The 18842-nt window shown below is 37.9% G+C and overlaps 1 protein-coding gene across 1 annotated transcript in view; it reads right to left on the minus strand.

Annotated features, from left to right (window-relative positions):
- The window catches only part of cubn (cubilin (intrinsic factor-cobalamin receptor)), a 128812-nt gene that overhangs the window by 28463 nt on the left and 81507 nt on the right, over positions 1 to 18842 (minus strand). The window contains exons 45-56 of the mRNA XM_088643354.1: positions 18433 to 18611; positions 17775 to 17984; positions 16354 to 16494; positions 12308 to 12489; positions 11628 to 11799; positions 11059 to 11265; positions 10408 to 10557; positions 9805 to 9926; positions 5352 to 5577; positions 2813 to 3000; positions 1857 to 2013; positions 1218 to 1367 (exon numbers count right to left, since the gene is read on the minus strand). Of these exons, the coding sequence (XP_088499480.1) occupies positions 1218 to 1367; positions 1857 to 2013; positions 2813 to 3000; positions 5352 to 5577; positions 9805 to 9926; positions 10408 to 10557; positions 11059 to 11265; positions 11628 to 11799; positions 12308 to 12489; positions 16354 to 16494; positions 17775 to 17984; positions 18433 to 18611 (2084 nt within the window). The remainder of the gene's footprint in view (positions 1 to 1217; positions 1368 to 1856; positions 2014 to 2812; positions 3001 to 5351; positions 5578 to 9804; positions 9927 to 10407; positions 10558 to 11058; positions 11266 to 11627; positions 11800 to 12307; positions 12490 to 16353; positions 16495 to 17774; positions 17985 to 18432; positions 18612 to 18842) is intronic.

Raw genomic sequence — 18842 nt, forward strand, 5'->3', positions numbered from 1 at the left:
AGATGTCCTGTATAATACACACAGCTCTGACAAGAGCTCTAAGAAATGTTTCACAAATCAGACAATGCATCCTCTCTCCACATTGAACATGTTCCTTATTCGTGAAGGATTTACATCCAAAGAAATTCTCTTTAGGGTTTTACAGCCTCCTGACATATTATAGAAAATTAGTCCTTTTTGACAGAGTGCTATAAAAATAAAAAATGAAGCATCATTCTGTCTCCCCTAAATATATATGAGTAACAACAGATTTTTGAGAAATATTTTCAATTTTCAGAAAAATCAAACACCATCATAAATCGTCTTTGGAAATAAACTGCCATTCATTTAACACTGCAGAAATTATATAGAATGTATCAAACTTAGTTTACTCTTTCTTTATGTGCATTATATCTACCATAATATGTCTATGATACAAATTATTCTTGTAATTAAAAATAATTTATTATAATAAAATTCTACATTTTTTAATTCTTTACCCAAAATGAAAGTCATTCATGAATCAAACAAAATAAAGTATATATATTTTTAAATTTGTAGAAAATTATCTGTAAGGTACAATATTCCTCTTTGGAAAAACAAACATGAAACTTCTTGGCTGGATTTGTATTGTTTGGTTGCTCGTGTTATCATCATCTTCATTAAACTGGGAGGATTGTTTTTTAACCCTGAGATATTGTTATAGCTATTGTGGTGTCTCGGGATCTAGAGACAATGGTCAACTTCTAGTTGTATCAACATTTGTAGTTCTCTGGGTTTCAAAGTGAGTAAAAACAATACATGGAAGGTGAGGCGTTTGCTGAGCTGAAGTGGGTCTGCAACACATTTAATCAAATAATCATCTGGTTTATTTTGAAATGTTATACATTGTCTTTCATTTAGTTTGTGTTGATAATAAATATTTATCTCATTTTGCCTTTTATTTATTACTCCTTTGTCAGTTCTGTGCCAGAGAATAGAGAATCAAGTGTCTAACTATACCAATCACTCAGGTATAGTCTTGGCATTTAATTTACAATTCTGGGGTTATGATTAGTTAGTTAAATTACTGATTATCCCACTAAATTTGATGTATTTTCTAATTCTCCAATTTCCTTAACTCATATATTCCTAACAATATTTTTAGCAGACATTTTTCAACATAGTCCAACATGCATTGCTTTAGAAAACATAAGGCAGACATTACTGCCTTTACACAAACGTGCATAAACACCTACCTTCCACTTGGAAAGTCTGAAAGTGCAGAATGACAACTTTCTGCTGCCCAGCATTGATGAGATAGTTGCAGTTTGAGTCATGAGGGTAGTGCTCTGGGTAATTGGGAGATACAACACGACCTTCTGGGGCAGTGAAGTTTGCTCCACAGCCTGAAAACCAGGAGAGGAGTAATCAGCATACAGTAGACACAAGTCATTTTAGAATATCTGAGTACACCTGTTTTATGTACACTTTCAGAACACACTCCACTTCATCTACAGTATAATATGCGAGTCTACCAGACAGCAGACTAGCAGGAACTGGCAGAACAATGAGTAACATGAAAAAACTCAATACGACAGGTACTGCAAACTCCAGTAACGAAGACATTGACTAAAATAAAATTGGGACAAATCAAATAAGCCTAAATGCCCTCTACAAACAGAGGATTCTAAAGTAGGCCAAGAGGATTATGTGTGTAGCTGTTTGGAGAGGGTTTCATTGTGAATATAAGCTCCTCTCATCTGTGCCCAAATTTAATTTGAAAACTGAAAATCATATTCTTCTGGCTTCTCTTGGCAAATTAAAAAAATTTTTAGTTCTTATCAGAGGAGATAACAGTAGTTGAGAGTAACCACGGCACTGCAGTGCAAACATACGAGTGGTGAAGAAGGCAGAGAAGCCTTTGCCTATGGTCTCCTGGGACTGGAACCTGGCTGTTATCACATTAAATGGGGCAATGACCAATCCTGGGGCAGTGGTTCCACAGCCTGTGGCTAGCAGACTGTTTTCTTGATCTGCTCCTCCTGCCCAAACCTGAGACAACACAGACACAAGATTTATTCATGTAAATAACCAGAAACTTATATGAACCTTCAGTCCTTTGCTATTGAACTGGAATTGTTTATATTCAACAAATGTGACAATGTTTGAATTTGGACCAAAGATCTGATTGGCTGAATTCACAGTATCACTCAGACACATTGATAGGTTGTTTCAGTTAAATAGGAGTCACAAAAACACACCAGATTGATCTGAATATAAAATAAATATATAATCTGAATTGTAAGTAAATAGTGTAATCTCTACCCACTCAGTTTACAAAGCTGTCTGTTTTATGATGTGGATCAATTCTTTTCACACTGTATACATGTAAAGGAATAAGTAATAGTTTTATTCCATGCTAAAAACAGAAGAAAGAAAACACAATGTTTCGGCTGTGGAGCCTTCTTCGGGTGAGGACTGATTTGAGCATGGAATAAACCTATTACTTGCTCCTTTGCAGCCTACGCATGCTGAAGCAGCTACCCACCTGAACTACTGTACTTCTGTATACATGTATATGCTAGATCATTCCATTCCTCCCTCCCTACCTTTCTTTTGTGTGCCTTGAAATCTGTGGAACAAAATCTTTCTGGAAAGCAGTAAACAAGCTAATTTCTGATCCAGATGGACAAATTAATAAATCCATTCAAAACTGACAATGTCTCAAATGTACAAGTACTGTAATTGCAATTTTCACATTAATTTTAACATTGCAGTTTTAAAATACTTTCAATTATTTTTTTCATTTTATGTTGAATATGTGCAGCTCCTCCTGAGAGTGGGCAGATACCTTCACATAGCTGCTTTGACACTGTCCGCCACTGTCAGGGATCTCAAAATTACTGCTGAAGTTCATCTCCAGGTGGTTTCCTTCATGAGCAATGATCCTCCACACGCACTCACTGTTGGCTGGGAAGTTCTGCGGGTGCCCCGGTGACTTGATATTACCACTATCAGCATGGATGATACCGCCACAGCCTATGCAACACAAATGACACTTAAATCACCAGCGGTCAGTCATGTTCTGCATTTGGATTTCTGTTTTTTTTTCAGGAATCCTACAATATTTTATAAAACTCATATGCAGCCACCATACATTTAGTGTTCTTGTAATTAAAGTGTTCAGCACCAAAGGTATTAGACTGTGTCAGAGCTCTTATACAAATCCTCATATCAAAAGTTACAGGAAGCTGAGAGTCTAAGAGATTTAGTTTATGTCTTTTTTCATTTAGTGACTAATTTTTTAATCATCATCATCATCATCATCATCATCAACATTTCAATCCACTCCACTCGAAGTGTTTTACAGGTAATGGGGACTCCTCTCCACCACCAGTGTGTAGCACCACTTGGATGATGCACCAGTACGCTCACCCCACACCAGCTATCAGTGGGGAGGAGAGCAAAGCGATTAAGCCAGTTCAAAGATGGGGATTATTAAGAGGCTATGATTGGAAAAAGGCTGTGGGAAATTTGGCCAAGACACTGGAGTAATACCCATACTCTAGCTCTTAATAGATTTTTAACTATTCAGGTTATTTTTATTTTTATTGAAATTTTGACTCTTAGGAGGATAGTCTATTCCTTCGTTCCATATAATTCAGAAAATCAGTATTTTGTACTTATTCTTAGAAATAAGAAAACTAAAATAAAGGGTGATGAAGTTCAAGTAAGTAGTCAGTATACATAGGCTGCAAAGTTTATTGCTGGAAGGAAAAGAAAAAAGACATGTTTCTGCTGTGGAGCCTTCTTCAGGCATGAGGGAGTGAGGGAAACTGGCAGATATCTTTCTGTAATAATAATAATAATAATAATAATAATAATAATAATAATAATAATAATAATAATAATAATAATAATTGCTTACACTTATATAGTGCTTTTCTGGACACTCCACTCAAAGTGCTTTACAGATAAAAGGGACTCCACTCCACCACCATCAATGTGCATCATCCAAATGATGTGATGGCAGCCATAGTGCGCCAGAACACTCACCATACATCAGCTATCAGTGGGGAGGAGAGCAGAGTAATGTAGCCAATTCATAGATGGGGATTATTAGGAGGCCATGATTGGTAAGGGCCAATGGGAAATTTGGCCAGGACGCCGGGGTTACACCCCTACTCTTTTCGAGAAACGCCCTGGATTTTTAATGACCACAGAGAGTCAGGACCTCGGTTTTATGTCTCACCCGAAGGCCGGCGCCTGTTTACAGTACAGTGTCCCCATCACTATACTGGGGCATTAGGACCCACATAAACCATAGGGTGAGCACGCCCCTGCTGGCCCCACTAACACCTCTTCCAGCAGCAACCTTAGTTTTTCCCAGGAGGTCTCCCATCCAGGTACTGACCAGGCTCACAACTACTTAGTTTCAGTGGGTTGCCAGTTGTGAGTTGCAGGGTGATATGGCTGCTGGCATAATAGGAGTTCTGAATCCCCTCTATGAGGACGCAGACGGAGAGATCAGTATGATCATGACTGTTAGAGGTTAAATGGGGAATTATTCTAACTAAAATAAAGGGTAATTATGATTTTATTACTGTGCTAAGGGATTACATTACCTGTTTTTAATTTGTTTTTACAGACTAGCTGTTTAAATTCATATTCCTGTTTTCCAGACAAAGTCAGTAGAAACACCTAAAACAGGATGCTCCACCCATTACTAGCAACAGTACCACTGGCATTAGAATCTCTAATAGAAAAGGTATTTTAGTTATATTATAATAGATTATTTTGGGAAAACAAGTCCCTGGCAAGTGCTAAATCTGTCAGTGTTAGTGATAAAATAATATTACCTGTACAATGTGTTAGATTGTAGATTCTTTTCCTTTCTTAAATTTTTCTTTATATTAAACTGTCAAAAAATGTATAATTCAAACATCAGCCTGGGTTCAATTCCTGGGGTGCTGCCTGCATGGAATATGCATGTTCTCCCCATGTTCATGTGGGTTTCCTCCACGTGCTCTGGTTTCCTCCCAGAGTCCAAAGACATGCTGGTACATTAATCGGCTTGTGGGGAAACCTTCTTGGAGTGAGTGTCTGTGTATGCCCTGCGATGGACACAGTCGTGTCGCATTCAGGGTGTATTCCATGTCCCCATCTCTTCCTGGGATAGACTATGGGACCCCATGACCCTGCACTGTATAGGCAGTTATGGAAAGTGATGGATGATGATGTGAGACAGACTGTTTTTTCTTTCAAAGATACAAAATTTAGTCTCTCACAAATAGTGTATTTTATCAGGATACAGTCTTCATTTGCAGTATTGTATGCCTACCTCATTGTGAGACAAAGTAAGGGGTTACCTATTCAACAGATAACTGTACCTGAGGAATCTGCAGTCCATGTGGCGTAGAAGCCACCTCTTGATACAGTGTGGTCTGCTATGAATACAATGACCAGGTTGTTGGAACCTGATTGGACAGTTCCAGGTGAACTGGTTCCACAGTAATGTCCAATTACAGGTGACCCTGGAGAACCCCCATTCATTATCGTTACTGAGTCCCATGAGCACTGTGGGTGCTGCTCTACATCAAAGTAGTTGAAGGTGATCTAAGGAAATTAGTAAAAAAAAAAAATACTGGTTAGATTTTACAGGACCTTTTTCATCAAAGTCCAGTCTGCTGTGTTTGGAAATTAAAAACTAAAATTTTTATCCATGTAAAGGACATGGAACAAAAGAACACAAAACAAAATGATCAGATTTTATGTTAATAAGAAAAACCATATCTTGTGAAAAACATCGAAAGCATTATTAAACAGTTACTGAGAAAAACAAAAAATTCCCAAGATTCTCATTCATCACAGTACGGTTAATTGCTTTTCTTTGATTTCTAAAAGTATTAGATGAAGTCACACACTATTTCCTCTCAGGCCTTTGTCCATCAGGAAACACATTTTTAAAAATGCGGCTTATAAAATATGTGTAAAAAAAATTTACACCCAAAACAGTTATTTTTGCAGCCTAGCATTGGCAGAGATTAGAAACATTCAAGAGCACCAATCCCAGAAATAAACTATAAATAAAAGAAATGCTAACTGTGGAAATTGTGGCACAAGATCCCAATAAGAAATCCAGAAATCTTTAAAGTAGAAAGGGTAGAGAAAAGATAAGCAAAAACAAAGTTACATTGGAAACAAAGACCAAGGTAGAAACGAAGGTTAAAATACCAACAAATTATCGGGTATTTAAGTGCTTACACCTAAATCTTAAGAATAACAGAAACAAATTAGAAGAGACAGAAGCTACCACTTTAGCTTAGAGAATTTAATGTTATTGAAATCACAGAAACCTGGCTACATGAAAATGATGTTCTGGAGAGACAGAATATATAGAAGAAGGGGAGGTGAAGCACTGTAACTAAAAAAAAAGTTTAGGTTTGTATTATAGAATGTCAGATGCAGGCATTGATTATAATTCAAAACTGTATAATGAAATTAGGAATTCAGGTACAGAATAAGCAGTTATTAGAGGAGATTTCCCCCAACATATACAGTACCTATAGACCTATAGGAATATAAGCGTCACAAACTGTTTTGGTAGATATGAAACAATCAAGACAAGGGAGGCAAGCAGAAGTGAGACAGACATTGGGGAACTGTTAAAAAGAGGAGAGAAAACAAAGTTTCGGCTGTGAAGCCTTCTCTAGGTGTGAGAAAGATAGGGCAGACAGCAAAGATTAAATAGCACAGAAGTTATCTTATCTTAACAAAAGCTGGGAGAGGGGAGAGGCAGAGAGGCCACTCAGGAAGTGCAAAGTGGAGAGGGGTGAAGAAAGGTGTGCAGTCAAAACCGGCATGAGAATAGAGATGATTACATGAAAATAAGAGTTTTGTTTCTGTTGTTTTTCTGCTATGGGAGTTGAGAAGCCCTTCTTTGAGAACAAAGACAGAGAGATCAGTGTGATCATGGCCATCTGAGGTGAAATGGGAAACTATGGACTTGGAGAAATTTTTATTCTTCACAGCCCTAACATGTTCTCTGAAGCAATCTCCTAGTCTCTTTCCGGGTTTCCCCAAAGTAGATAGCTGGCATTTTTTGCAGGAGATACAGTAAATGATGTTGCTGGAGGTACAGGATGTCGTCTGGGTGATCCGGAAGAAGCCCTGAATGAGTGTGTTGTTAGATTTGTATTTGCAGGTGATGCAGCGAGTTCTGTTGCAGGGGAAGGTGCCTGGTGGGGACCATGATTGCTGAGTGCGGTCAAGAGCTCTGAACAAGAAGTTTACGTAGATTTGGTGGTCGGCGGTATGAGATGATTGGGCGGCATCTATTCTCATGCCGGTTTTGACTTTACACCTTCCTTCTCCCACCCCTCTCCACTTTGCACTTCCTGAGTGGCCTTTCTGCCTCTCCCCTCTCCCCCACCCCTTCAGCTTTTTTTTTCTTCTGTGTTATTTAATCTTTGCTGTCTGCCCTGTCTTTCTCACACCTGAAGAAGGCTCCATAGCCAATACGTTGTGTTTCCTCTCTTCTTTTCAGCATGAAATAAACCTATTACTTGTTCCTTTGCAGACTACGCATGCTGACACAGCTACCCACCTGAACTATTAGGGAACTATGATCATAATATGATGTACTTGGAAATATATTTTAAAGTATAAACTGTAAAGATTCAGTCCACCAGTTTTCAATGTCCAGAAAGTACATTTTGAAGGAATAAGACAAGAGAAGTAAAACGAGATAGGAATGATATGAAATCAGTGGAAAATACATGGAAACAGCTGGAAAGGAAGAATCCATTTAAACACATACTAGATGAAGCACAGAACATTTTTTTTACAAAACTGAGTAAATAATAAGCTAAAAATCAATTTCCCAAATGGTTAAAAAAATACATTAGGAAAATTAGTAAAAGAGAGCACTTCATGAAGTTAACAAAAAACAACAGTATCTAATTTAAGGAAAAACACTGAGTACAATGGATTGTAAGCATAGGTAAAGAAAGAGAAATATATATAGAATATTGCAATGGAGGCTAAAAGAATAAAAAGTGTGTCATGTTGAGACAAAAGTAGGGGTAGGGCAGGAACTATATTGACTTTGAGTATGCTTGTAATGGCAAGTGTCTCTGTGAGGTTTGGGTATGTCTATTTTTACGTCTATAGTCATCCTTTAATCAAAGCCTCCCATGCTTTCTGGAATAAAGTGGGACAATCGACAATAAACAAAAATTAAACGACTCACTGCTTTCTCAGACTCCACTTAATTACCCCACAATAGGTGGTGTCAGATGGGATTGATCAAACAGGCCAATCAACCTAACAACAGACCTTGTATATAAACCAGACCTTGATGCACCGGAACAAAAGTGGAGGAGACAATACGTTTTTACACCTGGCCATCTGCATGTAGTCAGCTAGGCCCCACTCACTATTTCTGCGTACACCACCCTGTTTCACCACAACTCCTGTGAGGTCTGGGAGGTTAGGAAAGGGCTTCATAAGCCTCAGTCAGGAGAAGAGTGCATCACAAGGTAACAGGAGAGGCCTTTTCTTCTTTCTTTGCTGTGACAGAAGGAGGCTGCTGGATTTTACCTGCAAGATATTACTTTTGGGTAACTGGTGTACATGCAGGTCTTGTCTGTGAGTGTGTGCCTCTTGTGGATACTTTTGTGTGTTCTTTTATGAAGAGAAGTTAGATTATTACAAATGTGACGTTGTGGTTAATTTTTTACTATCATAACATACATTTTAAAATATTTGTCGATTAACCTCACAGCAAAAAAAGTTTTATTTACTACCGTACCTGAGTGCCCTGATTTTCTTTTGTGTGTCTAATGCTGGGATTTAAAAGAAATTGGTGCAGGACAGTTTAAAATGAAAAAATGTATATTTTCTATTATAAAAGCAAATATTTTCATGTTGGGCTTCTAGCTGTGTGTTTGTTTTGTATGTGTAATATTTTGAGCTACCGTGTTTGTGCAGTTAACTGTGGATTTCATGGCCTTCCTTTAAGCAAGTGCATTTGCTGGACTCTGTTGTCTCCCAAAGGATTATTGACAGGAGAAGCGGAACCATATCCATATTTGGGAGTTTTATCATCTAGGATAAGACATTTTTTAGAAAATAAATCTATTGATTATGTTTTTTCTCTCTCCCAAACTTCACTTTTGCATCAGCCCTAATCTCTGGGTATCCTACTTAATTTTCACAGTATGTCTTGTCTGGTCTGATTCCTATTACCTTAAAATTGCTAGATAGCACTATCGGCTACAAATTCCTGCCACTGTCATTAGCATGAAAAATGTTCTTTCAGTACTACAACAGAACATGAACCGTCACAGATGGAGTAAAGTATATCTGGGACAAATTTTTTTTTTAAATGAAAGGGAAATGGCTGAAGTACTAAATGAGTGTTCACTAAGGAAGAAGTTAACAATATGCCTCAGGCAGCAGAAGGACAAAGATCTGTATTAGTTTTACCATAAAAGACTAAGAAGGGTTTTGTGTACTAGAAGCACTAAGGTTAATATATATTACCAAAGCTCAATAGTATCTGAGTCCAAATGTGTCCAATAGTCCAAATGGCCTTCTCATGTTTGAAACCTTTCTTATGTTCTTGCAGAAAAATTCAAACCAAGTAACAGTTACAATTTGTCAGCTGCAATTCTCTGAAATATATCAAGCAGGACCTCCATATTTGTCTTTATAAACTATGTTATTTGCATTATATTTGAAAATTAAGCATTTTTCTAAAACCCTTAAGATGATGCAGAGCTCAGTGAAGGATGGAAATAAACTGTTCAACAGGACACTGGGGGAATGATTCCCACTCACTGTGATACGATGGCCCTCAGGGGCTTCAAGCAGCCAGGCACAGCGGCTCAAGTTATCATATGGGTTGGGGTAGTTGGGGCTTGACACCACACCACTTTCACCACTCTGTAAACCACCGCAACCTGTAAGAAAGAAAACTGGAGGCTGCCAACCCAACTTCAGGTCTGACTTCACAAGACATGTAAATTCTCCCCCTTTGAACCTTCTTGGACTTATGAAGAGAAAACATCAGCTGATAAAACTGATCATGGATTCTGGTCATAATGCAATTAAAATAATTTTTTCCTGTTCTAATCTCCTCTAATAGTCTTTTTAAAACAATTGGGGACAGAGACCAATAAGTACTGTAATTTCTTAATCTCTTCTTTTAACATTGCAGTTTTTGAAAAAGGTATATTATATGTCCTTGTAAAGCTAGGATCCTCAAGTGCTGTTCAAATATGATGCTGCACTGAAGTACGTGTTTCAATCTGAAGGGGTTTGGGTGCTGTTAATTGATATGAAGAGCTGGGACTCCACCTTTAACTGCTTACAAGGCTTTAATTTTTCATCACCTTCTCATTGACATATTATGTACTTGTTTAGAAGAGTGTGAATACATACCTGAGAAACTGTATCGTGCCTTGAAACCTATGTCTTCAACATATGGGTCTGTGAAGAAGTGAACCCAGAGCTGAGGGGCAAACACAACTAGTGGCATGTTAGGAACAGACTGACCACAATACCTTGTCACCAGTTCACCATTCGAATCACCTGTAGGGAGAAAGCTTGCAATAAGGGAGTGTGGCAAACTAGGCTATGGGGGTAGTGCCCTACAGAGAATGTATACAGTTTGCTACAGATCACCACTTACAAAAATGTTCCTAACCTATCCATCAAACTGAAAAACTACATGGAACTAAAAGTGTGTTTGGGTCCTTTTTTTAAGCTAAGTGGACCCAAGATGAAGGTGTTGAGAAGATGAACTAACTTTTTATAAAAAGAAAAAAAGACAAAATCCAAATTTACAGAATCTAACCCAGAAGGAGTAGATTGTAAATTTCAGCACAGCAACAACAGAAACATAAACACAAACAAATGATCCTACTCAGTACGGAAGAAAAACATTTGTATCCTTGTACGAGTCCTGAGCAACCTTTTGCAGTTACAGAATTAAAGAGTGCCACATAATGTCAGTTAAAGAAGCCTCTTGGCTGTACAGGAGAAATTGAAAAAGTTTTGTACAGTGGGTCTACTCAAAGATATGGTACTGACCAAGACGGAACTCTATGTAGTCCCACTCGCAAGTCTGGTGGTGCTCCAGATGGAAGTCATCAAAGCTGATGTGAATGGAAGAGTTGATGTGAGTTGGGTTCTGGATGAGCCACTCACAACTGAGGTTGTCTGTATAGTTGCTCACACCATCATACCCTGGGGAAGTGAAGTTTCCCCCACCCGGAGCATTTAAAATCCCACCACAAACTGCAGACACAAAGATAGGAAACAGTAATGTCAGAGATCAAACAAGGACTAAAAACAACATTTAAAGCTGTGAGCACCTTTAAATACATTTATGTTTGCATGAGTTTATATGAGTACTATCAAATGTCCCCAGTTTAGAATTTGACATATATTTTTCTTGAGTGAGTTTTATCTCCCTTACAAGCTGAGCAAATGTTAATTTAAGGAATCTGCTTGTATAAAGAGTTATTATGTTTTTACAATTAAGGAAAAACATACAGTATGTTTTGCAGAGTTACACCATCTTCAGATGGTGCAGTCTTTGGAGTGTGAAAACAGAGAGGAAACTATTCTCATAAAACAAGCTATTTTCATCATATCACCTGCTGGCTCATTAGAGGAGTAGTCAGCACTGAATCCTCCATTTGACACTGATGCATCAGTGACAAAAACAACAGCCATGGTGTTCCCTGATGACTTCACCAGAGTTCCTGTGCTCACAGTACCACAGTACCTGGCCAAGTTAGGTGCACTGGATAAGAGGCCATTGTATACCTGGGAAAAAATACAACAGTTTTTCAGTACCCCTGAAGCTTTCTCCCAAAAGAATCCCAAAAGAGTCAGGCAATATATCCCTAAAAATGCTTTCTTTTATGCATCGTGTTAAATCTAAAGGAGAGAGAAATGCAGTGAAATTACAGTAAAATAAATGCAAAAACAGAATAATGTTGAAATATGATCAAATCATGTTACATTGATTTAATTGTATGCAGAACGCCATAACATAATTCACCAAAAACTATTATTCAAATTAGATCTTCACAAGAGGATCATGTCCTTGACAATTGTTTACAGTGACAAATCACTACTGCAAGATGCAAAGTTTAGGACAAGCAACAACCACAATTACATTTCTCCTTTAACCACAGAGGAACACATTTTAAAAAAAACAAAAATAAACTATTGTTTGCTCAAGGTTTCTTTCTGAAGCCACTCAATCATGTTTGGGATTGAGGTGCACTTGCTCAGGGTGATTTCCACACTGCTTCAGAGTCATACTCACAGCAACATAGTCATAGAGGCAGGTGTTGTGATCCTCCAGATGCAGGTCATTAAAGGTGAGCGTCACTCGCCTGCCTTGGGGCACAGTGATCCTCCACTCACACACTCTGCTGTGAGGGTACAGGTTGGGGTAATTTGGAGAAGTGATGGTCCCTGATGGTGCGTTCAGATCACCTCCACACTCTACAGTAAGGAAAGGACATTGAGACAAAACCTTGCACAAGAACAAAATCCTTTATAAAAACGTCAGAGATGCCTACAAAACTGGCTGATTATTGGTCCCATTAAATTGAAAAAGATATTTGCCCTCTTGGGGGTATTGAAAGTAAGTATTGAAACCAAAAGAAACTGTATTGAAAGCTCCACCAGAATATTTGAAAATTATGTTCCTCCAATACTGCCAGTTAAAAAAACAGCTTAAAATACCTTTGTAATACATTTATAAGACCCAAAGTCAAGAAAATATATTACTTGGAAGAGTCCATAATGGGTCCACTATCTCTGACAAGGTCAAAACAAGGTTGGTATTGTGGATATAGTGTATCATTGGCCTGTACAATAACAGTAATTTTAATTTATCTGCCAACTCACAATCTGCCGTCCAGTGCTGATCCCCACTTAAACTGTAGGGAAAAGCTACTTACCTTAAACATCACTTTCAGAGTTGTAGCTTACTGCAACATCCCATGAGCCTTCCCATTTAAAATGAGCAAACAGGTTTAATTGATTATTCTTTATACATTGTTATAATCACTAGTCTTCAGCCAAATAACCATTGATCCAACATTTTTGAGGCAAACAAGGATACCAGCTAAAGAGCAAACTGAAGGTCTGGGATGCTTTTTGGATGTGTAATTTTCCATTACTGAGTAAAAGTAAGTCAAGCAAATTGGATTTGCGATCATAATATTAATATTATTATTGGTAAGTAAATTAGAAAACAGGAAGGTTTTTCAATCAAAAACAAACACTACAGACAAGGATCTCTAAACATTGTGCACTATGTGTGTTCTTTAGTCTCCTGCACAACTTTGTGATATAGTAATAATCAGACCCAAATTTAGTCCATCTAAATATTTTTTCATAACACAACTACACAACACATGATGGTTACACTATAGACAGATATGTACAATCAGTGGGTTTTGGTCCTGCTTCGTGTAGAAATTTGGGAATCCAGAATTCCTCCATTATAAACTGAATACCACAAACACCTTAACAAGATATAGAGAGAATATAGAGGACCTGCATCCTAATAAAATGAATCCCAACCAGGACTTAATTTTCCTCTTTACCAGATGCACACAAGCAAAAGGGAACTGATTTCCCTGCCCTGTCAATACATCAATAAAATAGGAGAGACTTTTTTTAGTCTGCAGAAATAAATAAAGGAAATAAGAATTTCCAAATAAATAAGAGAGCAATTTGTTTTCAATAAAAAAGAGTCCAAGTTTCATTGGCAGGATGACCTCTCCCATGGCACAGCTGGAGAATGGTGTTTGATAATGATGTGATTGATCTTTTCTCTGTCTTTTTGTTCCTATATTTATACTATGATCTATTCATATGGAGGTCTTTATCTCCACCCCTCTGTGAAGTGGCAGGGCATGTTGTAGCTGTTGTTATGTGCACCCCACTGTGAATTGTAGGGTGTGTGCAGCTGTAGGGGTGATGGGCCACTCCTCTGCCCTGTACTGATTACTGAGGACACATGTTGAGCATCTGGCTGTAGTGAGAAGTCATGCTCCAGGATATTTAAACCCTGTCCAGTTTTCTGAATTCGCATCTACCTTTGATCACTGCCGTAATATTGGGATCCTGGGTCCAATGAGATAGACCCACTGCAGCTCTAGACGTCTTTTTTATACCTTCATCCACTAGAAGAGTTAATGTGCCTGTTTTACGGCACAAGGCTAGTGGTAGAACATCCCACACCAGTGCTGACGTGAACAACATACTCTCCCTTCCATGCCTGGAAGCTACATTGCTTTATCACAAAATCCTTTTCTCACTGAGACCGGCTAGATCAGCATTATTCAGCACCTAATCCGTGAACAGCAAGGCTGATTTACTAAGTGACTTCATCACAGAGAAAAACTTGATTTTATGTGTTTGACTGAAACCTGGCACAGATGTAATGATCTGATCTGTTGTTTAACAAGCCTCACTCTGCCTTTTTAGAGTGTGTCTGCTGATTTACTTTCTGTTTAATGTTTCAGGTTTAAGAGAATCATTATTCTTGGTGACTTTAATGTTGATTTACAGTCTTCCAATTTAGCCAAGGATTGTCTAGCTTTGTTGGAATCCTTTAATCTAACCCAGCTTGTTCTTAGCCCAAATCATAACAAAGGTCACATGCTGGAATTAGTCATTTCAAATTACCACTTAGGTATTCTTTTTTTTTATTTCCTTTTTCACATACATCCCCCTCACTCTCTGTAAGTTTTTGCACATGGTGATCACTTGATCAGACTAGGTCTGTGAACTCTGCTCTCTTGCTTATCTAACTCTGATCCTTTAAGTGACAAAGTACAAATGTTTAATAACTCTCTCTAGTCTATTCTTGACATCTTAGCTCCTCTTAAAACTTGAACCATCTCCTTTTTTCATTCTGCCCCATGGTACACTGATCAGCTGAGTTCAAAGAAAGCAGTCTCCCGAAATCTGGAATGCAGGTGGCATCTTTCTGGTGTGAATGTACATTTTCAGTCTTGGAAAGAGTACTTGATTGAATGCAAGAATGCAACAGAGCCTGCTGTATCCAGCTACTTCTCCCACATCATTAAGAAAAATCATCCCAATCCTAGACACATGTTCTCCATCATTAACAGATTGCTTAAGTCAAACTGCCCAGTAGCATTATCCGCCAATCTTTGCATCGCATTCTTAGAGCTGTTTGGCTCCAAGATCAACAACATCCAGCATCACATTCTCTCTACAATACATGCTATCTCCACACCTCCTCCTTGCTTTCCTAGTTTTGCTGTTTTTCTTCTCTCTAGCTTCTCCTTACTTGATGCTGCATGTCTTAGTAAATTGATATCTCTTATGTAATCCACCACCTGCCATATTTATAGTTGTATATATGCCATGTACAGTATATGGCATATATATGTTGTCTGCTGAGAAGCTGGCCAACATATTTTTATTTCCTCTTGAAATAGTTACTCTAACTTCCTACTTGCTGGGGTGTCTAAATCCAGTCTGAACAAACGTCAGTATGTCCACATTTTGGCATCCAGGTCAGCCAGGTCTCGTGCAGGTGATTACTCCTGTCCTGGAATCTTTCCACTGGCTTCCTATGAGGTTTCAAAATCATCATGCTCACCTATAAGGATCTGTATGGCTTAGCACCTCAGTACCTGTCTGAGTTACTATCGTGCTACTCCACACCTCGCAACCTTCATTCATCTAATTCTGGTCTTCTGTCTGTTCCCCACGCCCATCTACATTCTATGGGTGACAGGGCCTTCTGCTACGCCCCAAAGCTCTGGAATTCCATATCTAAGGATATCACAGAGTCACTTTTCTGATCTCTTTAAAATCTAGACTCAAAACCTTCTTCTTTCGAAGGGCTCTTATTTAACTGGTTCTGTGTGCCCCTTTGCTTTCCAACTATATTCCAAATCCTTACTGTTACTTGTGTAATATTGCCATCTCCTGTCATTGTGTCTTTTTTTCTGTAAAGTGCTTTGAGAAGCCACTTTTAAAGGTGCTGTATGAAATAAAGTTTATTATTACAAAAAGGTGTAAGAATTTTGCATTTAATGCTCAGTTTGATATAACAATCAACAGAAAATAATACTGAACTACGAAGAAAATCACTCAACAGAATACACAGACTGAACCTGAATGAAATTAAAACTGAAATGCTCATCAACAGAAAAATATAAATCCAATAATTAATGAAAATTTGTTTTCCGAAGGCTTTTTTTACTTCCCATTGGAATCCCTCAAATGAATCCTGTGTTTGCAATACATTTTTGCAATATTGGTGAGTGGGCTGCAATTTTGATCTAGTTCAGGCTGAAAGTGGACAAAACTCACCTTCCACACTGGCATCAAATCTCAGGCTGAACCCCAGAGCGTTTTCACTCCCATCACTGACAAATTTCACATAGGCATAGCTGTCTGCTGTGTCCACCGGTGAAGGCAGGGCACTTCCACAGTGTCTGCCAAGGAGATGCCCTGAGACATTAAAAAGATTTTCTTTACATCACACATGATAGAGAAAACTTTATAACAATACATTTTTATTTATTACAGAATAATTTACTGTGATGCTTAATAGATAAATAACATTAAATTATATATCCCCTTTTTAATATTTTATATATCTTTATACCGTTCAGAAAGTGTTTTCAATATCATTTTCTGTAAAGCACAAATATTTTGAAGAAAATAACATTTATTTTAGAAATGGTTCAGGTGAAGAGCTGCGTCAGCATGCATAGGCTGCAAAGGAACAAGTAATAGGTTTATTCCATGCTGAAAAGAGAAGAAAGAAAACACAAGATTTCTGCCATGGAGCCTTCTTCAGGTGTGAACACAGTAGGAGAACAAAAGCTGGGAGAGAGGAGGAGCAGGAGGCTCTTTCTTTGTTCTCTTTTCAGCACGGAATAAAACTATTACTTGTATCTTAGAAATGTACAAATGCTTTTAACAAAAATGTTTCTGGAGGAAAGGGCATTTTTATCTTAATTAAATGAAAGCTTTTCATGTTTAACCTCAGAAGTATTTATTTTCCACAAAAAAAAAATACATTTATTTCCTTGGGTAACAGCTATAAAATTTAAAATTAGATGCACAACTGTCATGTATGTGCTATAACACGAACTACTAAAACAAACAAAATAACAGGAAGCAAGGACTATGTTGCAGGCAGCTCTTCTCATTTACTGGACAGCACGGAACTTCTTTCCAATTACACATTACATATAATATGGCCTCCAAGGAGGTATACATCCGCCAAAGGAAATAGATCCAGCAAGCAAATCTACATACAATACAACAACAATTCACTACATATTCACTAATATAGCAATTCACTACATATAATAAGTACATCAATTCAAAATGATCAAAGGGTACAACAAGGGATTGGCTACAAGCAATTTGGTGTTCTGAAATCCTTTTCCAGCCATGTCTTGATAGATCCAATTGAATCAGTTCCACAGCTTGGCTGGGAAACTTGTTAGATACCCATACAGCAATCCTTGTTTAAAAAACCTCCTATTCTCATTCATAAATAGAACTCACTAACTCTCTATATCAGTTTCTGTTTTCAGGTCCTTGTTTCATGGTTGATTGTAAAACTCCGTTGCAGTAGCATTGCCAGTAGCTTCTAGGATTTGGAAAGGTAGCATCAAGAACACTCTTAACAGACTTAGTGATGGAAAAGGATAAAACACTGTCATATGGGAAAAATATAAAACCCAGGGAACTCAAGACCTGCAAATTGCACTGACCTGTAGCATTATTCTCTCTGATCTCCACGTGGTCAGCACTGCAATCAGTAGAGGTCTGTAGGTCCATAGCAATGTAGGTGAGGGTCAGGTAGTGCCCAGTGGGCCCCTGCAAATACCACTCACAATATGACCCATCTGGATAACTGGAGTCAGGGAATCCAGGGCTTTTTATTATTCCACTCTGTCCAACATATCTGCCACCACATGTAGCTGTAAAAATAAAAGCAGAAGTTATGTACTTAAAAATAGTTTTCTAAACCACATTCTTTGCTTGAAATAGAGAAGAAAAACAAACAAGACATTTCAAATGATCACTATATCACAGCCATCATACTGGTATCAAACTGGTATACTGGTATCAAAAAAGGGGCTTGATAAAATCTGTATTTTCATTTTCATTTGAACGGTATTTGTGTTTAAAGAATTTTAACATTTTAAGCCAAGCTCTTTGTTTCAGTGCAAGGCATATAATTAGAGCATGTATTTTTAATGTTTTTTATTTCTCTTCATTTTATCATTCAAAATCCTGGACACAGTAAATTCATGCTTACTTTAAAAGTTATGAAGAGTAACTTCACAACACAATAGTTACTAATTATCAAGAGACCTAACTTTTAAAAGTGATTAAAGTGTTAGTGCAAAATCCAGTCACAAGTACCTATGGAGTACTTGGCTTTGAATCCTTTGTGTGTGACACTACTGTCAGTCCGGAAGCGCAGGTACATAACAGAGCCAGTGGAGTGCTGTGTAGATGGGAGCTGAATTCCACAGAGTCTGGCAATCAGGTCAGCGTTGGAAGTTGCTCCATCACGTAGCTCCAGGTAATCATACAAGCAGCTAGGTTTGAATGACAGAGGATGATTTAACACAGGTACAGCAGAAGTCTCCTTGTAAAATGGCTGTAGAATTTATTATGACATAGAAACATACAGTAGGTCAAAGATGTCTCATACATCTCACAATGAGCCTTTAAACAAGTTCATGCAAAATCAAAGCATTTATGTATGAGGTGCCATTTAGGCCATTATTCAATACACCTCTCATACACAAATTGCTCTCACATGCACC

The sequence above is a fragment of the Lepisosteus platostomus genome, chromosome 8 (assembly GCF_059453375.1).
Source record: "Lepisosteus platostomus isolate fLepPlt1 chromosome 8, fLepPlt1.hap1, whole genome shotgun sequence".
NCBI classification, from domain to species: domain Eukaryota; kingdom Metazoa; phylum Chordata; class Actinopteri; order Semionotiformes; family Lepisosteidae; genus Lepisosteus; species Lepisosteus platostomus.